The sequence below is a fragment of the Panthera tigris genome, chromosome A3 (assembly GCF_018350195.1).
Source record: "Panthera tigris isolate Pti1 chromosome A3, P.tigris_Pti1_mat1.1, whole genome shotgun sequence".
NCBI lineage: Eukaryota > Metazoa > Chordata > Mammalia > Carnivora > Felidae > Panthera > Panthera tigris.
Window position 1 is genome coordinate 120147222 of NC_056662.1, and position 27696 is coordinate 120174917.

The 27696-nt window shown below is 39.6% G+C and overlaps 2 protein-coding genes across 11 annotated transcripts in view; one reads left to right on the forward strand and one right to left on the reverse strand.

Annotated features, from left to right (window-relative positions):
* Positions 1 to 27696, reverse strand: part of LOC122237122 (translation initiation factor IF-2-like) — a 42703-nt gene that overhangs the window by 13359 nt on the left and 1648 nt on the right. The window contains exons 2-3 of the mRNA XM_042979857.1: positions 25524 to 26347; positions 15097 to 15168 (exon numbers count right to left, since the gene is read on the reverse strand). Of these exons, the coding sequence (XP_042835791.1) occupies positions 15097 to 15168; positions 25524 to 26347 (896 nt within the window). The remainder of the gene's footprint in view (positions 1 to 15096; positions 15169 to 25523; positions 26348 to 27696) is intronic.
* The window catches only part of ITSN2 (intersectin 2), a 145732-nt gene continuing 143613 nt past the window's right edge, over positions 25578 to 27696 (forward strand). For 5 of the 10 annotated variants that reach the window (XR_006215972.1, XR_006215973.1, XM_042982388.1 and 2 more), the window contains exon 1: positions 25828 to 26012. The gene's annotated coding sequence lies outside the window, so the exon portion shown is untranslated. Of the gene's footprint in view, positions 25661 to 25825; positions 26013 to 27696 lie in introns of those variants that run through there. The other 5 variants (XM_042982389.1, XM_042982392.1, XM_042982396.1 and 2 more) reach the window with 4 other exon arrangements.

Genomic DNA, 27696 nt, shown 5'->3' on the forward strand with positions numbered 1-27696 from the left:
CATAAATGAAGTAAAATCTAGTCAGGACAAAATTAAAAATGCTATAACTGAGATGCAATCTCAAATGGATGCTATGGACAAAGCACAGCAGAGAATCTGTGATATAGAAGACAAAATTATGAAGAATAATGAAGCAGAAAAAAAGAGTGAAGTTAAGGTAAAAGAGCACAATACAAGACTTAGAGAACTCAGTGACTTATTAAAAAGGAATAACATCCGAATCATAGGAGTCCCAGAAGATGAAGAGAGAGAAAAAGGGGCAGAAGGTTTATGTGAGCAAATTATAGGGGAAAACTTTTCTAATCTGAGGAAGGACACAGACATCAAAATCCAAGAAGCACATAGAACTCCCATTAGATTCAACAAAAACTGACCAAGGCATATCATAGTCAAATTCACAAAATACAGAGATAAGGAAAGACTTATGAAAGCAGCAACAGAAAAAAGTCTTAACCTATAAGGGAAGATAGATCAGGTTCACAGCAGACCTACCCACAGAAACTTGGCAGACCAGAAAGGAGTGGCAGGATATATTCAACATGCTGAATTGGAAAAATATGCAGCCAAGAATTCTTTATCCAGCAAGACTGTCATTCAAAATAGAAGGAGAAGGGCGCCTGGGTGGCTCAGTCGGGTAAGCGTCCGACTTTGGCTCAGGCCATGATCTCATGGTTTGTGGGTTTGAGCCCTGCGTCAGGCTGTATGCTGACAGCTTGGAGCCTGGAGCCTGCTTCGGATTGTGTGTCTCCTTCTCTCTCTGCCCCTCCCCCCACTCACTCTGTCTCTCTCTCTCTCCCTCTCAAAAATAAATAAACATTAACATTTTTTTTTTTTCAAAATAAAAGGAGAGAGAACGAGTTTCCCAGACAAACAAAAACTAAAGGAGTTCATGACCACTAAACCAGCCTTGCAAGAAATTTTAAGGGGGATTCTTTGAGTGGAGAAAAGACCAAACAAAACAAAAAAGACCAAAAGCAACAAAGACTAGTAAGGACCAGAGAACATCATCAGAAACACCAACTCAACAGCCAACACAATAGCACTAAATTCATATCTTTCAGTACTCACTCTAAATGTCAATGGACTAAACGCTCCCATCAAAGACATAGGGTATCAGAATTGATAAGAAAACAAGCCACTGTCTATATGCTGCTTACAAGAGACTCATTTTAGACCTAAAGACACCTGCAGATTGAAAGTAAGGGGATGGAGAACTGTCTACCATGCTAATGGTTGTCAAAAGAAAGCTGGAGCAGCCATACTTCTATCAGACAAACAAGATTTTAAAATAAAGACTAACAAGAGATGAAAAAGGGCATTATTTCATAATTAAGGGGTCTATCCACCAAGAAGATCTAACAATTGTAAATACTATGCCCCCAATGTGAAAGAACCCAAATATATAAATCAGTTAATCACAAACATACATAAACTCATTGATAATAATACCGTAATAGTAGGGGACTTCAACACCCCATTTACAACAATAGTCAGATAATATAAGCAGAAAATCAACAAGGAAAAAAATGGCTTTGAATGACACACTGGACCAGATGGACTTAATAGATATATTCAGAACATTTCATCCTAAAGCAGAAGAATACACATTCTTCTCAAGTGCACATAGAACATTCTCCAGAACAGATCACATACAGGGTCACAAATCATCCCTCAACAAGTATGAAAAGATCAAGGTCATACCTCGCATATTTTCAGACCACAACACTATGAAACTCAAAAACAACCACAAGAAAAAATCTGGAAAGGCCATGAATACTTGGAGATTAAAGAACATCCTACTAAAGATGAATGGATCAACCAAGAAATTAAATAGGAAATTAAAAAGTTCATGGAAGCCAATGAAAATGAACACATGACTGCCCAAAACCTCTGGGATATCAAGGGCCGTCATAAGAGAGAAGTATATAGCAATCCAGGCCTTCCTAAAGAAGAAAGGTCTCAAATACACAGCCTAACCTTACACCTAAAAGAGCTGGAAAAAGAACAGCAAATAAAGCCCAAAACCAGCAGAAGAAGGGAAATAATAAACATTAGAGCAGAAATCAATGATATCAAAATTAAAAAAAAAAAAAAGTAGAACAGATCAATGAAACCAGCTAGTTCTTTGAAAGAAGCTGGTTCTTTGAAATAATTAAATAGCTAAACCTTTAGCAAGATTGATGAAAAAGAAAAAGGAAAGGACCCAAATAAATAAAATCATGAATGAAAGAGGAGAGATCACAACCAACACCACAGAAATACAAACAATAATAAGAGAATTTTATAAGCAATTATATGCCAACAAATTGCACAATCTGGAAGAAATGGACAAATTCCTAGAAACATATAAGCTACCAAAACTGAAACAGGAAAAAATAGAAAATTTGAACAGACCCATAACCAATAAAGAAACTGAATCAGTAATCAAAAATCTCCCAACAAACAAAAGTCCAGGGCTGGATGGCTTTCCAGGGGAATTTTACCAAACATTTAAAGAAGTGTTAACACCTATTCTTTTGAAGCTGTTCCAAAAAATAGAAATGGAAGAAAAACTTCCAAACTCAGTCTACAAGGCTTCCAAAATCAGACAAAGACCCCACTGAAAAGGAGGACTACAGACCAATTTCCCTGAACATGGATGCAAAAATTCTCAACAAGACACTAGCAAACCAGATCCAACAACACATTAAGAATTATTCACTACGATCAAGTGGGATTTATTCCTCGGATGCAGGGCTGGTTCAGTATCTGTAACTCAATCCATGTGATACATCACATTAATAAAAGAAATGATAAGAACCACATGATCCGCTCAATACAGGCTGAAAAAGCATTTGACAAAATACATCATCCTTTCTTGATAAAAAAAAAAAAAACTCAAGAAAATAGGGATAGAAGGATCATATCTCAAGATCATAAAGGCCATATATGAAAGACCCACCGCTAATATCATCCCCAATGGGAAAAAACTGAGAGCTTTCCCCCTAAAGCCAGCAACATGACAGGGATGTCCATTCTCACCACTGTTATTCAACATGATTTTGGAAGTCCTAGCCTCAGCAATCAGACAACAAACACAAAGAAATAAAAGTCATCCAAATCGGCAAGTAGGAAGTCAAATTTTCACTTCTCACAGATGACATGATACACTATGTAGAAAACCCAAAGACTCTACCAAAAAACTACTAGAACTGATACATGAATTGAGCAAAGTTGCAAGATATAAAATCAATGTACAGAAATTGGTTGCATTTCTATACACCAATAATAAAGCAGCAGAAAGAGAAATCAAGGAATTGATCCCATTTGCAATTGCACCAAAAACCATAAGAGACCTAGGAATAAGCCTAATAAAAGAGGTGAAAATCTATACACTTAAAACTATAAAGAGCTTATGAAAGAAAATGATGACACAAAAAATGGAAAAATATTCCATGCTCATTGATTGGAAGAACAAATATTGTTAAAATGTCAATACTACCCAAAGCAATCTGCACATTTAATGCAATCCATATCAAAATAACACCCACATTCTTCACAGAGCTAGAACAAACAATCCTAATATTTGTATGGAATACAAAAGCCCCTGAATAGCCAAAGCAATCCTGAAAAAGAAAACCAAAGCTGGAGGCACCACAATTCTGGACTTTAAGCTGTAGTCATCAAGACAGTATAGTACTGGCACAAGAACAGACAATAGATCATGGAACAGAATAGAGAACCTAGAAATGGACCCACAAATGTATAGCCAACTAGTTTTTGACAAAGCAGGAAAGAATATCCAATGTAAAAAAGACAGTCTCTTCAGCAAATGGTGTTGGGAAAGCTGGACATCGACATGCGGAAGAATGAACCTGGACCACTTTCTTACACCATACACAAAGATAAACTCAAAATGGATGAAAGACCAAAACATAAGCCAGGAAGCCATCAAAATCCTAGAGGAGAAAACAGGAAACAACCTCTTTGACCTTGGCTGCAGCAACTTCTTACCTGACATATCTCCACAGGCAAGAGAAACAAAAGCAAAAATGAATTATTGGGACCTCATCAAGAAAAAAGCTCTGCACAGCAAAGGAAACAATCAACAAGACTAACATTCCTTTGGTTGAAGGAATGGGAGAAGGTATTTGCAAATGACATATCAGATAAAGGGTTAGTATCCAAAATCTATAAAGAACTTATCAAACTCAACACCCAAAAAGCAAATAATCTAGTGAAGAAATGGGCAAAAGACATGACTGGACACTTTTCCGAAGAAGACATCTAGATGGCTAATAGACACATGAAAAGGTGCTCAACATCACTCATCATTAGAGAAATACAAATCAAAACCACAATGAAATACCACCTCACACCTGTCAGAATGGCCGAAATTAACAACTCAGACAACAACAGATGATGGCAAGGATGCAGAGAAAGAGGAACACTTTTGCACGGTTGGTGGGAATGCAAACTGGTGCAGCCACTCTGGAAAACAGTATGGAGTTTCCTCAAAAAATTAAAAATAGAACTACCCTAGGACACAGCAATTGCACTACTGGGTATTCATCCAAAGGATAACTAAATAAAGGATACAGGAGTGCCGATTCAAAGGGGTACATGCACCCCAATCCTTATAGCAGCACTATCAACAATAGCCAAAGTATGGAAAGAGCCCCAATGTCCCTTGACTGATACATGGATAAAGAAAATGTGATATATATATACAATGGAATATTACTTGATGATTAAAAAAAATGAAATCTTACCATTTGCACAAAGTGGATGGAACTATTGTATATTATGCTAAGTAAAATAAGTCAGAGAAAGACAAATATAGGATTTCCACTCATATGTGGAATTTAAGATACAAAACAGATGAACATAAGAGAAGCAAAAATAATATAAAAACAGAGAGGGAGACAAATTATAAGAGCCTCTTAAACACAGAGCACAATCTGGGTTGCTGGCAGGGTGTTGGGTGGGAGGAAAGACTAAATGGGCAAGGGGCATTAAGGAGGACACTTGTTGGGATGAGCACTAGGTGTTTTATGAAGTGATGAATCACTAAATTCTATTCCTGAAATTATTAATACAGTATATGTTAACTAACTTGGATTTAAATTTTTAAAAAAGGATAATGCAAACCAAAACTACAATGAGATACCATCTCACATCCTTTAGGTTGGCAACTATCAAAAAAAAGAGAAAATAACAAGTGTCAGCAATGTTGTGGAGAAGTTGAAACATTGCTGGTGGGAATGCAAAATGGTCCAGTTGTGGAAAACAGTTTGGTGTTCTTAAAAAAGTCAAACACAGATTTACTGTATGACCCTGCAATTCCACCTTAAGGGATACACCCAAAAGAACTGAAAACAGGAACTCAAACAAATAGTTGTATGCCAATGTCCAGTTGTATGCATTATTCACAATAGTCAACAGGCAGACACAACCTACATATCCATCAATAGACAGAAGGATAAACAAATTGTGGTATATACACACAATGTAATATTATTTAGCCAAAAAAAGAATGAAGTTCTGATACATGCTGCAATACGGAGGAACTTTGAAAACATACTAAATGAAATAAGCCAGACACAAAGCAAAAATGATTGATGCAACCTACATGAAGTATCTAGAATAAGCAAATTCATAGAGACAGAAAGTAGGTTAGAAATTACCAAGTGATAGGATGCCTGGCTGGCTCAGTCATTAGGGCATGTGCCTCTTGATTTCAGGGTCATGAGTTCAAGTCCCATATTGGGTATAGAGCCTACTTAAGAAAAAATTACTAGGGGCTGGGGGAATGGGGAGAACAAGGAATTACTGCTTAATGAATACAGAGTTCTTGTTGGAGGTAATAAAAAGTTCGGAAAATAGATAGTGGTGGTAACTACACGACATTGTGAGAATAATTCATGCCACTGAATTTTATACTTAAAAATGATTAAAGTGGCAAATTTTACGTTATGTATATTTTACCACAATAAAGGTTAAAGCTATGGAAGATAGACAAAAAAAAAACCACAAAAAAACAGTGAAATTATAGCTTCTATGCCACTATTTATTATCTCAAGTCTACTTCCTTTCTGCAGATGAACATTAAATATTTGCTTACAACTGTAGTTTATACGATTTATAAGGGGCTTGGTTATAAAATATTCTAAGAATATATCTGCTTGGGAAACTCTGGCATACAAGGCAAAGTTTCTTAAAATGTGTTCTGAGGATCACCTGCATCAGAGCCACCTTAGGATGCTTGATAAAAAGTAGATTCCTAGCAAACCAGAAAATTTGGGAATAAAGCCCATGAATGTGCATTTTAAACATGCTTCCAAAGAGAAATTATGCTTAGATCTTGGGCAATCATATTGATGCACACTTGGTCAGGTTTTCTAAATTTGGTGCAAAAGGCCTGTTTCTGATGGCTCCCTAGAACTATGGAAAGGTGAAGATAGTTGAAAGACTTGGGCTAAATTAACCCAACTTTGGAGTAGCTGAAGGAGTAAATAAGACCCCTCTATTAAGACTGAATGGAGCACCTGGGTGGCTCAGTCGAGCGTCCGACTTCAGCTCAGGCCATGATCTGTCTCGTGGGTTCCTGCCCCGCATCAGGCTCTATGCTGACGGCTCAGAGCCTGGAGCCCGCTTCGGATTCTGTGTCTCCCTCTCTCTCTGCCCCTCCCCTGCTCATGATCGGTCTCTCTCTCTCTCAAAATAAATAAACATTAAAAAAATTTTTAAAAAGACTAAACAGAGTAAGATTTTTTTTAAGGGAGAAGGAAAGCGTTTTCTATGTAATTGAGGATTTAGATTCAGGGATTAAATAAGGGAAGGGTGTATACTGTGTACTGTTTTCAGAGGGAAAGGCTGGCATGCTACATTATTATAGTGTGCTCATTGGGAATGTAACTTTGTCTGAGGAGTCTGATTACAGCATCATGTGCCATAACTAAATGAGACATCAAGTGGAGAAACGCCTTCTCAAGAAGCATATAGCACTGGTTTTCAATATTAATGTGCACAAGAATTGCCTCACCACCCCCATCCCACCCCCTGAAAATTATGATTCCGAGGTTTGGGGCGGGACCCAGAAATCTTCATTTTAAAGAAACACTCTAGCATATTTTCGTGCACGTGGTCCACAGAGCACACTTGGAAAAACAGCTGGGCTACATTTGAGAGACTGTCTTTACCTAACTCTGGCTCCCTGGATAGAACATCAAAGGAACCTTTGTAAAAGGGCTGAACTACCTATCCACTTCATGAGTCCCAAGGGGAGAGCTAGAAAGGGTTAAAGAATCAGCTGCATGATGGTACAGACAGGACATTTCTGATACTCTGCTAAGCTCCCTGGAGAGGGAAAGCAACACTCTAAGTTTCCTTACTTTAACACCAAAACACCAGCAACAACAACCCCCGCCCCCCCGCCCCCGCAGGTAATTTACCAGTCAGTGCTGGATGCGCATTCTAACCACTAGAGGGAGCCCAAGGATTTCCACACACAAACCCCATTGCCTAGCAAGGAGAAATTTAACACAGGGTCAAGGTCTTTGGGGGGCTTTATTGCTAAGGTGGAGCAAAATATGGTAGGAGCTAAAGGTTAAAAGCATTTCATTACACATGGAATGTCTTTTCTTTCTGGCTCCTCTTTAAATCTTTGCATCTTAAAAAAAAAAAAAGTGGTTTTCTGAGGTAGCCCAGGCTGGATTTGCCACAGTTGTTAAAGAAAAAATTATTCTAAAAATATTGTAGACTCCCAAGTTGCTAAGAGAATAAATCTTAAAAGTTCTCAGTACACCAAAAAAAAAAGTACCATGTGAGATGTTATTCATTTCACAATATAAACGTGTATAAAAAGCATCACATTGTACACCTTAAATCTACACAATGTTTTATGCCAATTATATCTCAATAAATGTGAGATAAAATGAAAAATTATTCTGACCCTTGTTAAAATGGTAAGAAAGACTTTATTCACGAATGTTGTAATAGTATCAATACTATCAAATGGGGGAAACATCAGGCTGAACTCTGAATATGATAAGGACAAGTGGGTATCGATGGCCAAGGAACAGAGTGAATGGGTCACTGGTTGGAAAATCACTAGAGAAGACAGCAAGAGTAAGGGGTTTCTTGCTAAACTGACTTAGCAGGATTCTAAGGCAGGCCAAGGACTTAAGACTCAAAGGTGGGGAATGAAGAACTTGATCAGATATAGAGACTGATCACAGATATCACAGGTGGGGGATTCTCTCTCAACTGACTTTGTGGGATTCTTGCTAAAACTGGGCTGTGCAGACAGGCAAGGGGCCTTGAGAGGGAGGCCAAAGTTGAGGTCCAGTCAGGAAGAGGGCACAGAAGAATCCAACTAAAGCTTGGTCAAGGAGAGAGTCTTTGTTGGGGTTTATGGAGAAAGGGTCCTTTTTCTCCTAGGTTTCCTTTTCCATCCTTTTCCTTGCCCTTCCCAGGATAAGATCAAAGTATGGCCCCCAAGGGCAAAGGACCTGTAAGGCCTGTTTTTTACTTAGCCTTGGATCTTGAAGTCCTGCCTGGCTTAACAGAAACTTAGAATAGCAATTGGACCAAATTCCCAGCCTGTAAAAGAGTAAATAATATCCTTATCCTCTATTCAGGCATTTTTTCTCAGAGATCTAGTGGGGTGTCCTGTCCATCTGGATGGCTGGTGGAGTATTTGGGAATCCAAAATCCAAAATCTTTTACACACACAACTAACCTTGATGATGTATAACTGAATATACAGAAAATACATATACCACATGTGAACATCCAATCTGATTTAGAAAATACATATCTAAATACCAAAGCCCCTTTATCTTTATAGACCTAGAAAATAGATTGAATCATATTCCCAAACTTAATCTAAGACTCCCTAGAATGTGTCATAAAAAACAAAAATTGAATGAACTATAGAATAATCCAATCATTAAGACAGTTCTGTGTGTGCTCTTCGTTTCAGTGGAGAAGTAGAGAAGGCCTAGTGTGTGCCAGGCAATATACTTGTTACCTTATCACTTGAAATAAACTTACAAAAGAGATTATATGTCCCCTTAAAGATGAGGAAAAGACTCAGAAAGACTATATATAACCACTCCAAGGTAAAACTGGTGGAAAGGCATAACCAGAAGTTTAATTGAGGTCTGGGTTTAGAATCTCATTTAAAAATTATTTCTATCATTTTGAAGTAGAATATTCTCAATTGAAATGGGATTGTACACATGCATTGTAACCTATTTTTTCCAAATGATATCCCATGAATGATCTCCTACTTCATAGCCTTCAAATTCACTGTTGTTGTTGTTGTTGTTGTTGTTGTTGTTGTTTCCATAAAACTTTCATAATTCTGGAAAAAAGATGGCAGCTTGAGAAGACATGGTTGATTCCTTTCCCTCCCAATTTCATACACTCCCTTCCCCCCGCAAAATGGCCAAAGAAATACAGAGTAAGAAAAATTCTGTATCAGCACTGACGATACAGAAGAGAAACATACAAATAAATATCAGACACTTTGAGGAATTTTACTAGATTTAGGGCAGATGGTATTAAAGAGTACCCAGGGAAGACTGTCAGATTTAGCAAATAAAAATACAAGATATGCAGTTAAACTTGAATTTCAGAGAAAGAATAATTTTTTACACTATTGGCTCATGCAATATTCATTGTTTAGTATTTGAATTTAACAGAGCATCCTGTATTTTGTCTGGCAATCATACAACCTACTCAGAGGTTCCCCGAAGGAACTTCAAGACCAGGAAGGCAGGCAGGCAGGCAGGCAGGCAGGAAGGAAGGAAGGAAGGCAGGCAGGAAGTCAGGGAGAAGCTAGAGCTTAGGTGTGGAGGGACAATAGTTGGGACTGAAAAGCATGGTGGAGCTGACCAGAAAAGCTGCATCTGGTATACCAATTAGTTGCTAAGAATCCTGTGGGTTATAGTATAGCCCTAAGCTCCTATCATGTCACATGATATTAAGTTGTAGAAAGCCTATAAGCTACAAAAGTGCTTAATGGTATTTTGCACTTTGTAAAACATATATATATATATATATATGGATACATATACACATATACATATGTATATATCCATATACATATCCATATACGTATCCATATATATATATATATATATATATATATATATATATATTTAATGTTTTATGCATTAAAAAAGTCTCAAAGGGTATGTACCAAAAAGTTAACAATGGTTTTCTCTAAGTAATTGAAATGTGGATAACTACTTTTTCCTTTTATTTATATTTTATAATTTTCTTAAAAATGTATATTACCTACGTAACTTTTTAAAAGTATTGTGTAAGTCTCTCATTGATGAACATAACGCTTTTGAGTAACTATAAAATGAGATTGCAATTATAAAATGGGCTTTAATACTAATGAATGTCTAACCTAGATAAGTGAGCACTGAGTTTCTGCTGGGTCCCAGGCCCTGTGCTGCAAGCTGGGGATAGAGATGAATTGGACACACTCTTGGCCCTCCAAGAGTCTAAAGGCCACATTCCTTGGTGAAGTTCCTTGGCTCTCGGCCTTGCTGGCTCTGAAATCCCATTTGTCAGCCCATCTGTGATCATCTCTCATGATTCAAATTCACTGATGAACAAACTAGGACGATGTATTAATTTGTGCTGAGAATGATCACAGTCACATAGGCCAGAACAGCACTCCAAGCATGACCAGCACGGTTTTTCCTTGTGTGGTGACATAGGGAACCAGACTGTGATTAGAATGCTGCTTGCTAGGCCTGGAATCAAAGTAGGGGCAGGCAGTAACTGGAAAGTTTAATGGGAACTGACTCAAGCAGGCAGGCAGTAACCTTCTCAATAAACATGGCCTTGCCATGAACTATAAACACAAGTCTGAGATTCTCTCTTCCTAGGACAATAGTAGATGGATGGGCACTGCCAGATATTATCTCAGAGATTCTCCTGTAATAAAAATCTCCCCAGACTAACAAACCTCCGTTTCCTTCAGATTGCACCCTTAACATCTACAGTCATATTGCTCAGAACCGGAGCCATTCCATTTCTTTAAAGTAATTTCTAACTATTTTTTCTTATGCAATGTTGTATTCTGACAGTTTAAGTCTGAAGATTCTTATTTTCTTAATTTCTTTTCGTAAAGGGCATTTTATTTTTTTTATTATTTTTTTACATTTATTTTTGAGAAACAGAGTGAGACAAAGCGTGAGCGGGGTAGGGGCAGAAAGAGAAGGAGACATAGAATCTGAAGCAGGCTCCAGGCTCTGAGCTATCAGCACAGGACCCGAGGTGGGGCTCGAACCCACGAACTGTGAGATCATGACCCGAGCCAAAGTCGGACGCTCAACTGACCGAGACACCCAGGCGCCCCTTGTAAAGGGCATTTTAATATGCATTTACATACAACAAACTTTTAAATATTAAATGCATTTTTAAATAAATAAAAAAAAATAAATATTAAATGCATTTTTAAAAAATATTTCAAATCAGGAGGGGAAATAATGAAAAGAGTTTTTGTTGAAGAAGTTAGGAACCATCACACGAAAAGGCCTTCACCAGCTGCTCACTTGCTCCTCAATCAGGATCATATCGGAGCAAAATTCTTATGCTCCAATATGAATCTGAGCCCCTACTACATTGGGTAGAAGACACCAGGCACAGCTGTCTTTTGAGGAGTCGTAAAGGAGTTGCCCCTTGGTGTAGTGTCCTTGCTTGCCAATTTATCTATTCAAATTTTCTGTAATTGGAACCAAAATCCATACAATCCACTTAATGTTCCGAGTTCTGAAGAACATGGTGTAGCCACCGTGGATTATCCAAGAAGCAGACTAAGCATATCTTAGGGTACTTGAAGCAAAGGCATGCCTTGATCATGCATATCTGCATGTGTGCAAACATGCACACACTGTATTCATGCATACGTGTGGGGGTACACACACACACAATTATTTGGAAATACTTCAATATTGAAGAGTTAAAAAAAAAAAGCATTGCAAAAATCACCATGCAAAATGACAAGATAAACAAATCATAGAATTGGACTTCCTGATTTTAAAGTTTAGTGTATACTGGTGTTTTGTTTTAATTTCACACATGGGTACTTTAATTTTAGGGCCTCTAAACTCTTAATTCAATCTTGATGACATTTATTCTAGTATAAATGTTTTTACAACTCCTAACATGAGAACCACCTGATGTTCACATTCATCAAGCAACTATATTTATGTATTCCAAATTTCAGCATTTCTCAGCCAATGGATACATTGCTGACTCCTTCTAAGAAGCCATGAAAAGTTTTTCACATCTCACTTTCATCATACACCAAAATAGCTCTTAAAGTTAATTAGAGTTTTGTGCCAAATACCCAGTACCTAATCATTAATTATTATTTTCTAAGTATTGAGAGTTCAGTGTGAGCTTCTAGTACATGTCAAAACCTGCTCCCTGTGCTGAGACTTACTATATGAATGACAAAACAACTCAATTCAGACTGTGCACTACATCAAATTAAAAGCAAGGCTAAATTTGAAGAACACAAAGTTCAAGGACATTTTTGTAAATCCCTAAGAAGTTACCATAACTTTTCTTTCTTCCTTCCTTCCTTCCTTCCTTTCTTTATTTTCTTTATTTCTCTCTTTCTTTCTTTCTTAGAGAAAAAGAGAGAGAGCATTAGCTGGGGAGAGGGGCAAAGGGAGAGAGAGAGAATCTCAAGTAGGCTTGAGGCTTGATGCAGGGCTTGATCCCATGACCCTGAGATCATGACCTGAGCCAAAATCAAGAGTTGGATGCTCAACCAACTCAGGTGCCCAGAAGTTACCATAATTCTAACTAAAATTTGTTGGTTGGAGGATAGAATTTTATTTTTATTTTATTGTTTGTATACATGTATATATTTATTTATTTTGAGAGAGAGAGCGGGGGGAGGGGGGGTGGGAGGGGAAGGGTTAGAGAGAAAATCCCAAACAGGCTCTGCACTGCCAGCAAGAAGCCTGATGAAGGGATCGATCCTGCAAACCATGAGATCACTACCTGAGCCAAAGTCAAGAGTCAGACAATTAACAGATTGAGCAACCCAGGCACGCCTAGAACTTTATATTTTTTGTTTTAACTTCTAACAGTGTCACTGTCACTGCTCTGGGAAAGAACACTGAACTTAAAAAGAGAATGCTAGAGTTGTAATATAATTTCAGTTACTCTCTCTTGTCCCAAATGATAAATCAAACAGCTTCTCCTTAAGCATCTGAAAAAACTAAAATATATCATGGCCACCATAACAAAAGTCCCAAAGACTCTTAGCATATTGCAGAGACATTTTGATATTTGTTTTTTTTCTTTCATAAAAAAATTGCCATCAGTGCCAATGTCTGCCTGACAAAAATATTACAGGAGAAATCTTTTGTCATATCTGTCAGGTTTATATTGTTCCTCCTTTCCTTTTTTCCTCCAGACATTAAATGCCAAAATCACAAGAGTAGATCCAGTCAGACATATTTACACACTTTGATTCTATATCCCTGACTGCAGTTGATTGGAACAGGAGTGTTCCTAAGTTGGACCATCAGAGTTTCCTCCCAAGCAATTTGGAATTGGAACTGAAGGATTCAACCTTATTTTAGGTTGCTAGATCTATAATATTTGCACCTTAAAGAACTAGAAAAAGAAGACAACATGAAGCCCAAAGTTAGTAGAAAGTGGGAAATAACAAAGATCAGAGCAGAAATAAGTAGTAAAAAGACAATAGAAAAGGTAAATGAGGGGTGCTTGGGTGGCTCAGTTGGTTGAGCAGCTGACTCTTGCTTCGGCTAAGGTCATGATCCCAGGGTTGTGGGATCAAGCCTTGCATCAAGCTCCATGCTGAGCATAGCGCCTGCTTAAAATTCTCTCTCTCTCTCCCTCACCCTCTCTCCCCCCCCCTCTCTCTCTCTCTGCCTATGCCCCTTTTCCCCCACTCACACTCTCTCTCTTTCTAAAATAAAAAATAATAAAATAAAGAAAAGGTAAATGAAACTAAGAGCTGGTTCTTTGGAAAGATAAATTGAAAAACCTTTAGCTACATTCATCAAGAAAAGAAGAGAGAACACTCAAATAAATAAAATTAGAATGAAATAAATAAAATAAATGAAAGAGGAGACATTACAACTGATACCACAGAAATACAAAGGACATGAGACTACTATCAACAGTTATGCCAACAAATTTGGCAACATGGAAGAAATGGATAGGGGCACCTGGGTGGCTCAGTCGGTTGAAAGTCTGACTTTGGCTCAGGTCATGATCTTGCAGTTTGTGGGTTTGAGCCCCACATCAGGCTCGCTGCTGTCAATGTAGAGCCCACTTTGGATCCTAAGTCCCCCTCACTCTGTCCTTGCCCTGCTTGAATTCTCTCTCTCTCTCTCAAAAAATAAATATTAAGAAACATTTTTTAAAAAGAAGAAATGGATAAATCTTAGAAACACACAACCTACCAAAACTGAATCATGAAGGAATAGAAAATCTGAATAGATTGATTACTAATAAGGAGATAGAATCAGTAGTTAAAAACCTCCCAACAAACTAAAGTTTAGGATCAGATGTCTTCACTGGTGAATTCTACTATACATTTAAAGAAGAATTAATCCTTCTCAAACTCTTCAAAAAAATATTAATAATAAGAGGAGGGAACATTTCCAAATTCATTTTCCAAGGCTGGTATTGCCTTGAAACTAAAACCAGAGAAGGACACCACAAGAAAAGAAAATTATAGCCCAATATTTTGAACACAGATGCAAAAAATCCTCAACAAAATACTAGCAAACCAAATTCAATAATAGATTAAAAGGATGATATACGATGATCAAGCGGGATTTATTCCAGAAAGCAGGGATGGCTCAACATTCACAAATCAATCAATATGATACACCACGATAGCAAAATGAAAGAGAAAAATCATATGATCATCTCAATAGATGTAGAAAAGCATTATACAAAATTCAACATTCATTTATGATAAAAACTCTCAACAAAGTGGGTATAGAGGGAATGTACGTCAACATAATAAAGGCTTTATGTGACAAGCCCACAGCAACATTGTCTATGGAACAAGACAAGGATGTTTACTCTCACCTTTGCTCAATATAACATTGGAAGTCCTGGTCAGAGCAATTACGTAAGAAGAAGAAATAAAAGGCATCCAAACTGGAAAGGAAGAAGTAAAACTGTCACTATTTGCAGATGACATATTATATCGGAAAACCTAAAGACCACCAAAAAACTTTTAGAGTAAATGGATTAGGTAAAGTTGCAGGATACAAAATCAATATACAAAAATCTGCTGTGTTTCTATATGCTAATGAGGAACTATCAGAAACAGACATTAAGAAAATGATCCTATTTACAATTGCATCAAAAATGAATTAAATACCTAGGAATAAACTTAACCAAGAAGGTCCCAAATATAAGTTCTCAGTGGAAAAAAATAATGAAAGCAAAATTCCTAAGTTTTATGTAAGCTTTATAACTAAAGCATCTGTTTATGTTTTCTTATGCTGAAAAAAAAACAAAACAAAACTTAACCAAGAAGGTGAAAGACCTGCACTGATGAAAGAAATTGAAGGAGACACAAATAAATGGAAATATATTCTATCCTCATGGATTGAAAGAATTAATATTGTTAAACAATCCATTCTACCCAAACCAATCTACAGATTCAATGCAATCTTTATCAAAATTCCAATGGCATTTTTCATAGAAATAAAACAAACAAACCTAAAATTTATATGGCACCACAAAATAGAAAAAAAACCCAAATAGCCAAAGCAACCTTGAGAAAGAACATAGCTGGAGGCATCACAATGCCTGATTTCAAACTATACTACAAAGCTATAGTAATCAAAACAATATGGTACTGGCATAAAAACAGACCCATAGATCAATGGAACATAACAGAGAGCCCTGATATAAACCCACACATATATGGTCAATTAATTTAATGACAAAGGAGCCAAGAATATACAATGGGGAAAGGACAGCCTCTTCAGTCAGTGGTGCTGGGAAAAACTGGACAGCCAAATGCAAAAGAATAAAACTGGATCGCTTTTTTACACCATACACAAAAATTAACATAAAATGGATTAAAGACCTGAATGTAAGACCTAAACTCTAAGAAGACAACATTGACAGTAAGCTCCTTGACATTGCTCTTGGTAATGATTTTTTGGATTTGACACCAAAAGCAAAGGGAACAAAAGCAAAAATAAACAGGTGGGACTACATCAAACTAAAAAGCTTCTACATAGCAAAGGAAACCATCAACAAAATGAAAAGGCAACATAATGAATGGGAGGAAAAATTGCAAATTATGGATCTAACTAGGAGTTAATATCTAAAATATATGAATTATTCATATAACTCAATAGAAAAAAATCCAATTAAAAAATGAACAGAGGATCTGAACGGTCATTTTTCCAAAGACGACATACTGAGGGCCAACAGGTACATGAAAAGATGTTCAACACCACCAATAATCAGGGAAATGCAAACCAATGAGACACCACCTCACATCTGTTAGAATGGGAATTATTAAGAAGAAATGACCAGTATTGGCAAGGATGTAGAGAAAAGGGAATCCTTGTGTATTGTTGGTGGAATGTAAACTGGTACAGCCACTATGGAAAACAGAATGGAGGTTCCCCAAAAAATTAAAAATAGAACTGCCATATGATCCAGCATTTCTACTTCTGGGTATTTATTCATAGAAAATGAAAAAAATTAACTCAAAAAGATATATCACCCCCATGTTCATTACAGCATAATTTATAATAGCCAAGATATAGGGGCACCTGGGTGCCTCAGTTGGTTAAGTGTCCAACTCTTGATATCCACTCGGGTCATGATCTCATCGTTCGTGAGATCAAGGCCCACGTTGGGCTCTGTGCTCTCAGCGTGCAATCTGCTTGGGATTCTCTCCCCCTCTCTCTGCCCCTCCCCTGTTCACTGGAGCGCACATGTGCATGCTCCCTCACTCTCTCAAAATAAATATAAACATTTATAATAGCCAAGACATAGAAACAATCAAAGTATCTATAAATGGGGGCACCTGGGTGGCTCAGTTGGTTAAGCGCCAACTTAGGCTCAGGTCATGATCTCACGGTCCATGGGTTGAAGCCCCGTGTCGGGCTCTGTGCTGACAGCTCAGGGCCTGGAGCCTGCTTTGGATTCTGTGTCTCCCTCTCTCTCTCTGCTCCTCCCTGACTCGTGCTCTGTCTCTCTCTGTCTCTCAAAAATAAACATTAAAAAAAATTTTTTTAAGTATCCATAAATGGATGAATAAATTAAAAAATGTGGTATAAATGTGTTTATATACAATGGAATATTATTCATCTATAAAAAGAATGAGATCTTGCCATTTGTGGCAACATGGATGGACCCTGAGGTCATTATGCTAAGTTAAATAAGTCAGACAGAGAAAGATAAATACCACTATGATCTCACTTATCTATGAAATCTTTTTTTAGATTTGCTTAGACAGTAAATCTTTGTTCTTATCACAAGAAAAAAAAATTGTAACTATGTGTGGTGACAGTTGCTAACAAGACTTATTGTGGTGATCATTTGGCAACACATGCAAATATCGAGTTTGTATGTGTTTGTATACAAGGTTATATGCCCATTATATCTCAATGTTTTAAAAGAATTTACTGTATATGAATTGGTAAAATTGGAATACCATAATATGTAAATGAACAGAGAATGTGAATAATTCACAGAAGAAAGATTACTTTTTATTAATTCATAAAAGTATAAAAATGTTGACCATCAAGTTAGATCATAATGACCTAAGAAAAACAAGTTAAATTGAAAAATTATTTTGCCTCGTAATTACAATTTTTAAATGTAGATGAAATATCATTTTGAGGAGGGTGTAGTGGAACTGGTACACTCCTACGCTGCTATGACAGTAAATTAATAATAGTCTTATAGAAACTATCAATAATTATTTTAATGCAGCAATTACAGTTCTGAGAATTAATTTTAACGATGAACGCCAAAAGAAGGAAAAATGGTACCTATGAAAACATTTATTGTGAAATGTTTTTTATATACGTTTAGGTGTTTAGAAAGAAAATGTAATTTATAATAATGAAAAATTAAAATCAGCCAATACCAGGAGAATCATTAAGTAAATTACAGTACTTTAGTCAAGAGAAAGTATGCAGTTTCTAAAGATAAATGTGGAAAATACAGAAGATGTGCTATCATGGAAAAGTATTTATGACTTTACCTTAAGGGAAGAAAAGCTGAAAATTATATTACGCGATGAATCAGTCAAATAATAAGTATATTTTTAAATGCACAAATCCTAAAAGGAAAATGAAAGAGGTTTGGGTTGTTGTTATGATGCAACTGCATTATTTAGAATCTACCTGTACTTCAAAACTATAGAATTATTAAAATAATGCTGTTTGGAAAATAAAAATAAAATGGAATAAAACCCCTTTTTTTCTCAAGAAAAAAGTGAATTTTAGAAAATAAAAACATTGGTGGATATGGGGAGGTTGGTCAACAACTTTCTTAAATACCAACACAATGCTGGCATTTTCCAGAACAGAGAATTGAAAACAAAGAGTTTTCAATTCTCTTGCAATTATTTTTTAGAACAAAATGAGAGATGGAGAGATAAATGGATGCAAAACACTTACACAAAGATTTTCACTAATTACTTCTTGATGAAAATAATAGGCAATCTCTTAAAGATGACTTAGTCTGGAATCTATTTATTTATTTATTTATTTTTTTAAGAGAGGGAGAAAACACATGTAAGTGGGGGAGAGGGGCAGAGGCAAATAGAGGGAGAGAATCTCAAGCAGGCTCTGCACTCAGCACAGAGCCTGATGGTAGCTGGATTCCACAACCCTGGGATCATGACTTGAGCCAAAATTAAGAGTCAGACACTCAACCAACTGAGCCACCCACGCGCCCCTCGTCTGAAATCTTTTAAAAAAATTTCTCGTCCTACAAATGAGTGAATTGTAGGAAGCATTTCAAAGTGGGGTAAAAAATCTGTTGCTTCAAATGGACTGTCTATAACATTGGGCAGAAGCCAGGCACAGGTAGGTACATACTGTGTTTCACTTATGTAAAATCTAGGCATTGGCACATTTACGGTGTGTATACTTTACGATCTGCAAGTTATACCTCAATAAAGAAGAAAAAAAATGTTCTGTAGTCAGATCGTTTCACAGAATTGAAAATCAGACACAGACATTAAGATTTTATTTTCCTTCGGCTGTCTATTTGGAATGTAATGAAGCTCTTCTAAGTATTTTGAGTAATCTGACCTTACTAAATTACCTTGGGTCAATGTGGGTGGTCGCGAATGGCAAGATGTTCATTTAATTAACTGCTATGGCTCACACTGGCCAGACTGAGTGTACATCTTTAAGGCCACTGCTTCCACTCCTCTTCAAATGATCAGGTGGGATTCTCCTTAAAAAGTGTTTACATGACAGACTCTTAAAGGAAAATAAGGAATAAGACCATCTAAGTCACACCCTCCAAATCCATGGCCAACACAAAGAGGAGTGCACTGTGGCATGAATTCCTGACTGCAGTGGCAGGAATCACATGCTCCAGGAGCATGACACCATGTGTCTGACTGCACAGTGGAACCTGACCTACTATTTGCATCTTCATATTTTGGGGAACTGTTCTTCCAAGATAAATTACTTTGGAATTTCCTACTCATGTATATTTAATACAGAGAAACTGCTAATGCTGTAATATAGTGAGAGGAAGTATTGTAGGGTAGAAAGACCATGGTCTTGGTAGTTACAAAAATAAGGATTCAAATTCTAGCTCTTCCACTTTCTAAATATGTGATTGTGGAAAAATGATCCCATTTCTCTAAATGATAGTTTCTTCACCTGTGAAGTGCGGTTTATAATACCTGGCATGCACTGTTACTTTTTGTTAGAGACTATATTTGTATTTATATTTATATGTGCCAGGCACACTAGGCAAGCAATGGTCGTGGTGGTTAAATGTTAGGAAAACTGGATAGTAGCCATTCTCATCACTTATGGCTGAATGACTTCATTCAAATGCTGTACTTTTTTTGACACTCAAGTTATGCAAAAAAGGCACAAACATCCACCTGTTGAGGAATGGCTTCTAAGGTTCAATTAATTTGCGAGCAAGTCTATTTTTGTGCTTCTTTGCCCTCCTATGTGATTCTACCGAATTAAACACTTTTAAACTATAGGTACTCGAAAAAGAACAAGGCCTATTTATTGGATACATGCAACACAAAGGGGAAAACAAAAGAAATGGCAAATAGCACTAAGCACCCAATCCTAATCTCCATCTGAGTCCCAGTGCAGAGATTCTCCTGGGTGGAGAATTCTGGTCATTCTGCCCTCGGGTGGATGAGAATGGCAACCATGCTGAGGTTGCTGACACCATTTGGGGCAGTGATTTAATTGCCCTAATTTTTAGATGTTCATCTTGTTCTTGGGGTAAATCAAGACAGGGCAAGTTATAAGGGTATCATCTAAATGAACAAAATGTGGCCTCCCGTTTGCCAGGGATCTACCCTTGCACCACAGCAAATACAGAACTCCATCTCTCTCTCTCCTGTGAGTGGGGGTGGGGGCCAGTGTAGGGGCAGTTGTCTTTCTTATATTTCATTGGCTCAAGATGTTATCTTACTTAGAAAGAAGAAAATGGTAATTCTAGAAATAAAAATGTTTGTCCAGCTAGACTGGGCCACATAGTACAAAATGATCTGATCCACTGTACGTTTTAAACAAAAACATTGTTGCTATCTGAACCCAGAATAGCATAGCCTGTGTTTCTCTATTTAAAAGGGAAAAAAGAAAAATCACAACAACTGGGCATGGGAAAACTACCCACACAAGACTGAGGCCTGATTTTACCTCTTTCCTTTCATACCAACCAAGGTTAGATGATCACAAACAGATCCTTACCCTGCTTCCCAGAATTGTTGTGAGGATTAAATGAAATAACAAAATTACTCCATCAAGTGCAAAATGCCACATAAATACTAGTGAGGTTATTACAAGAAGGGAACTGGAATTGCTCCAGGTTTGTGCTGGAGACGGCAGCAATGAACTGAACAGACAGCTGGGCAAATGTGCCAGACAGGAAGCACGTCTGACTTCTGAATACAGGCTGGATTCCCTTTCCCTGAGCTACACCTGCCAGACTGGAAGCCCCTAGTGCTTCAGTCATGAATGGGCACGTCCTGTCCAGAGCTCTAGGGCCTTGCCCCAGTCTGGCCTTTGGCTCCACCCTGCTGTGCTGGCCCAGAGCCAAGTCTGGGCTGACTTCCCCTCTAATATGCCTGGTACTACCTCTTCCAGTACCATCAGGCCTTAAGCCAGCATCTCAAGTTTTGCATGACACAAGCGGCTCAATAACGAGAACACTCCTTCCTGCGTGCTCGGGAATTTCCCTTCCCTCCTCTTTCCCCTTAAATCATTCGTATTTCCGCTTCTTCCGTATTTCTCATCTACGCCAGGGCTCCAAAATAGGATGCAGGAGGTTACCAAGCCGGTAACAGGGCAAAGGAACCAGTCTGGCCCATTAACCATGCCTCTGAATTGGGTCAGCTGCTTCCACTAGTGCTAATTCCTTGCTAACTCCTTGTTTCCAGTAGCTAAAACATGATAGGTTATTAATAACTATTTGTTGAATGAAAACAAATATCAAATTAATGAATCGGCAAATACATACCAGATGAAACCCTAGGCCTTTTCCAGGACCCTGACTTCCCATATCCCTGACCTGCTTTTCAACTGCTCTTATGGTCAAAATACTAGGGCAGCCTCAGCTTGGTTTCCCAGATTGACTTTGACTTTATGTTCTATATGCACAAAGAATGACTGTCAGCACATCTATTCTTTTGTGCGGGTTTTGAAAGAAAAAAGAGACTAAAAAAGAGACAAACCTCACTTTCCAGCTATTTCTCAGAAGAAATAGAATCATTCTGATAGAATGTGTGCCGGTATGTCTGTATCTGTGTGTGTGTGTGTGTGTGTGTGTGTGTGTGTGTGTGTGTTCAAGAGTAGTATAGAGATATTTTAAGGGTTTTTTTCCTACAGAAAAGAGACACCCTGGCTAAAAGCTCAGTTGCTAACAATAGAGGCAGATTACTCCCACCAAAGACAGAAGGTAAAAGGGGCACAGCTTTAGATTCCCACTGCACAATGCTCCTATCTTCAGATGCCCTAAGGATCAGGAAGGTAGAGCAGGTTTTTCTGGTGTTCAATAGTAGTTTAATACTGCTACATCTATATGAACCCAGATGATAGCAAACAATCAAATATACGTGTAATGCCAGAAGGAGATGAGAGAGAGAATGGGGCAGAAAAAAAGTATTTGAAGAAATAATGTCTGGGATGCCTGGGTGGCTCAGTCGGTTAAGTGCCCAATTCCGGATCAGGTCATGATCTCAAGGTTTGTGGGTTTGAGCCCCATGTCGGGCTGTGTGATGACAGCGCAGATTCTGTGAAGAGTCTGCTTCAGATTCTGTGTCTCCCTCTCTCTCTGCCCCTCCCCTGCTCATGCTCTCTTGCTTTCTCTCTCTCTCAAAAATAAATAAACATTAAAAAAATTTTTTAAGAAATAATGTCTAAGATTTTTCCTAATTGATTAAAGACAGAAATTTATAGATACAGGATTGTAAATGAATGCCACACAGAACAAACAAACAAACAAAACACTGGTGCACATCAGGGTCAAGTTATTGAAAGTCAAAGATAAAGAGCAAACATTGAAAGCAGCAAGAGAAAATAGCATATTACATAGAGGAGAAAATGATCTGATCAACACCTGACTTTCAGTGGAAACCAGGAAGGCCAGAAGAGAATGGAAAAACATCTTTAAGATGCTGAAAGAGAAAAAAAAAACCCTGTCAATCTGGAATTCCATATTCAGGGGACATACAATTCTCATATGAAAGTAAAATAACATTTTTGGATAAAACAAAGAAGGCTTGTAGCCAACAGACCTGCGCTACAAGAAACAATAAGGGAAGTTCTAAATTATTTATTTATTGCATTGTCTTGGAGATTTACTACTACTGGAGGCATTACATATGAGCTCTAGATTCTCATAGCCTTCCTACTCTATAGGATAGATAATTTATTTATCTCATGGGATGTTTTAGACTCTGAAATTGCTTATGTTCTCTATTATAGCCTCTTCCCACCATTGTGGGTTTGTTCTGAGGGTAGACTGAGTAGGAATGGGGTTAAGGATGGAATCTAATTAATTAAAACAAAGAGATTGATAGAACATAGCATATATATGGTTGGGGTGGGAAGAATCAGTGCAGGTAAGGAAAACAGATGTAAAAGCTAGATTACTAGGAATAGACCCAAGAATCTATCCTAAATTGTGGAAGAAGTTGGGGAAGAAAAACATACCTAGTCCCCTTCTTGACCTCTCGGCCTTCTCATACTATAGTAATTCCTAATCTTCTTTAGATTTAACAGGTATGCCTATATGTCTAAGGTAGGACTTAGTTCCTCCAAGTATCTGATCACCCATTAGGCTGCAGGTAAACAAGAGTGGTGGGATCTGGGAAACACCAAGGAGAGAAATTACAGATACAGTTCCAAGGTATGATCTGTGAGCACAAGAGGATGTCAAAGAAGTAGGATGGTGGATATATCACCTATGTAAATCATAAATACTGAATGAGTAGGATAGGATGGACAAATTGGCTTCAAGATTCCTTACAGAACCCTGAGATATAATGTCGGGATACTACAGGTTCCCAGTTGTATACAGGACACCAATTTCCATGACAGGTTGCTAAATATTTTACTTATTTTAGGGAGATGTTGAAATATTTTTTGTTTATAAATATTCCTTTTTACAACTTCATTTTTTTTTTCAACTTTTTTATTTATTTTTTTATTTTTTTTAATTTTTGGGACAGAGAGAGACAGAGCATGAACGGGGGAGGGGCAGAGAGAGAGGGAGACACAGAATCGGAAACAGGCTCCAGGCTCTGAGCCATCAGCCCAGAGCCTGACGCGGGGCTCGAACTCACGGACCGCGAGATCGTGACCTGGCTGAAGTCGGACGCTTAACCGACTGCGCCACCCAGGCGCCCCTACAAGCTTCATTTTTATCCAGCCATGGATTCAGCACCTCCTTCAGAAAGAAAAAGGACTCGGTGAATTTCCCCAGGTCCAGAACCCAGAAAACACAAATGGCATTGACCAAATGGTGGGAGGGATATAGAGACTGGCTATCTGTCTATCAAGAATTAAAAAAAAACAGGTTTCACACTAGGCCAAGTCTCTGGAGCATTATGTTGAGAAGGATTCAGAGGTTTAGACCCTTAAATATGGGCTCTGAAAGGGAGTACCACAATTAATTGGTGAGGTCTGCCATGAGAATGAGACCATATGCTCAAGAGTGTTGTCCTTAGCTTGGGTGGCTTATTTGCAGATTGACTGGTCCCCAGTAGATAAGAGACTTCCTGGACTAACACAAAGGAGTCAGGCCTCATTATGTCACTGAAGCACAGGACCTGTCTGTCAGGTCTTGGTCAGGTCCTAATCCGAAGAGTTAGGAAAAACACCGAGTGTGAGAGCGGGAAAAGCCTGTTTATCATCACTGATGTTTGCTAAGTCCCTCACATGGGTTGGTTGGCCAGATAGGCCTAACCTTTGGAGACATCCCTCTCAGGCCAGCCTTGCCATCTTCACCTGCCCTAACAGGTAAGTAATGAAGCCATGGGATCATTTGATCTGCACAAATTTCTCCTTTATCTGCTTAAGTCCTGGGGCCGGGGGGGGGGGGGGGGATATGAGTTTTGTACCTGGAACCAGCCCCCACTCTGCCTCAAAAAGCCAAGAGAATTATTGGGTCTTGTAACCCCATTTTGTTACACCCATAGGAACAGTGACTCCTCCTCTAACCCCAGCTAACAGAAACCCTTTCTCTTGAAAGAATGCTGTGTTAAGGGCAAAGGTATATGGTAGCAACTTGAAGTCTGGTGTTTTGTGGCGAGACCAGGGACCAGAAGGGTTGAGAAAAAGGTGATACTCTGATCTTCAGTTGTCAGGCAACTATAGCGTGGGGAAGAATGTTCAGACCTGCAGGTAGTGGAGTTTGGGCAGAGATGAACGTCTTCTTACTGCTCATGAGAGTATACGGGGTAGTTGCTCTCCCAAGTGGAGGCAGGTGGGGAGGTCCCTACCTTGTCGGCCTTTGTCATGTGTTACAGAGGAGTGAGGAATGCTGAATGGATGACCATTGGGGATGGTCAGTTCTTCTGCGGGCTGTAACAGACCCATAAACAAGCGCAGGAACAGCCTCCTTCTCCTGCCCCAGATTCCCATTCTAGGAGAATCCCAGCTCAGATCAGCGCATTAATCCGAGACAGGGAGAAGACGCCGGAGAGCACCCCATGTGGGGTGCAACAGGCATGTGTCCGACTCGGCTAGGCCTTCCCTGAAACCCTGGGGGTTCTGCAGAGGCAGGAAACGCACCACCCAACCTCAACATGTCACCTCGGGGAGGAGGAGCCAGGTGGGCCGTCGCTGCTCCAGGAAGGGCTGCCGGGTCCCGGGGCTTCGGGGCCTCCCCGAGGGGAGAGCGGAACTCTGGCACCAGGCCCGCGGGGTTCGGTGCCCCGGGACTCTTGGGGGTGAGGAGCCGCGCCCGGGCCAACTTCGGGTTCCCGACGGTGGGGGAGTCGGTGCCGGCCGCGGGCGGGCGGGCGGGCCGTCAGCCGCCCGGCCCGTCGCCTACCTCCCCGCCCCCCGGCTTCCTGCGGAGGCCGCGGCCGCCATGTTGTTGTGGGGCTGAGGCGGCGCCGCGAAGCCCGAGCGGCCGTGACACGCTGCGCAACAGGTTCGCTGTCGGCGGCCTGGCGACAAACCGGGCGGCGGCGGCGACTGCCGAGCAGGGTCTCCCGGCGTCCTCTCGCTCCCGCGCTGCGGGTGCCGAGGGGCACGGGGTCGCGCTGTGACGTACGGGAGGCGCGGCGGGGGCGCCAGGTGGGTGAAGCGACTGGCCGGGGCTGCGGCAGGGCGCGGGGCAGGTGCGGGCGCCACCGCGCCCGCCGCGGGGAGGCTCGGCGGGCCGGGCTGGAAGGCGGCTGCGCGCCCCCGCCGCCGCGGACGGGCCCTTGGGAGCCCGAGCTAGGCCCCTGGCGGGCTTGGCGGCGCCGGGCGGAAACCTCCGGCCCCGGTTCCTGCCCCAGCGGCGGGGCCAGGGCGGACGCCGAGGGGCCGGGGCTGGGCCGCCCCTTCCCATGCGGCCGAACCCCGGCCCCCAGCCTCTCCTGGCAGGTGCGGACGCCGCTCAGGGCCGAGGGTGGCGTGGCCCCTCGCTTTCAGGGTGCCGGCAGAAGGGGGCCCTTAGGGGCACCCACACGCTTTCTCGGGAGCACCCCCCCCCCTTTTACCCCCCCTCCCCCCGCAGAATTGGCTTTTCTTGGTAATGGCTGGTTCAGAATGTCAGGTGAGCCGCATCCCGGTGCGTCAAAGTAGTCCGAGTCACGAGAGGCCAGTGGGCGGATGCTCGGCGTCCACCGCTCGCGTTAAACCAAAGTTGGGGAATGTTACAATTTGACTTTAGCGTTATTGATTTCCAGGGTATACAAAAGCGCGGAGAGATGTAATGTCTCAGGCCATCGTACTTTATTCCTTATTATTGTTGTTGTTGTGTTGTTGTTGTTGTTTTTAAAGATGCCTGCCTGTGCTTAGTGAATGTGTAAACCCAGGCGGAAACTGCAGATGGCTTTGCATTCTGTAAAAAGATGCTGTATTTGGGTGATTAATCATGCGCTTTGTCGTTGAATGATTGCCGATGGCAAGTATGCTTCATTTGAGACCTGAATTAATTATGAATTAGGAATATGTTTGATAGAGCCAACCAGTTTATTTTAGGAATTAAGGGTTACACAAAAATGATTGCTTTCTTAAATGCTCTAGTTTTTTTTTTTACTAGTGTTTACTTGCTTACCCAGAGATAGGCGAAGTGTGACTTGAAATTTTGTGTTGTTTTAGTCGGCTTAATTTAGGTGGCATAGACTCTGTAGGTTAAGCTTCTTAAGCCTCTTAAGAAAATTGCCTCTTTCCCTCTGCTTGTTTGCTATATTGTTAATCAGTGATAAAACCTAAACGCAGTCTCTAAACATCACCTAAAACCTTTACATAAATTGATAATAATATCCCTCAAATTTTAAAGATAGTAGCAACTCTGGTCTGCATATCTTTAGGTTTCTTTGGCTATGCCTATGATTCTCTAGTAATATCTCTCTCCTGTCCAGCTTTATATGATTGACATATATCCCTTGTAATTTCAAAAGTGTAGAAGGTGCAAGTTGTTTTTAAAAGCTTAATTTAAGAACAAGCAATTTTGTATTTTTGGAAGGCATGGGAAAATGTGCATTATTGCTATTGTAATATTAATGAGCAGCAGAAGAGCTTGCATTTTTTAATGCTTTAATACATTTATTTCCTCCACTCACCTTTATAGTGAAAGGTAGAATTGTCTGACAAAACTTGACCTGTACTGAATTATTGAGCAGGGAGGACTATTATTAGTCCAACAGATCTCAAGGCTAAAATCCTAGTCTCTTCTGAATATGAGGAAATGTGTTAGGCATGTTCTGGGATTGCAATTATAGTTATAAAAAATTGCATTTTTGCAAAAATAGAGTAGTATAAGGAACCT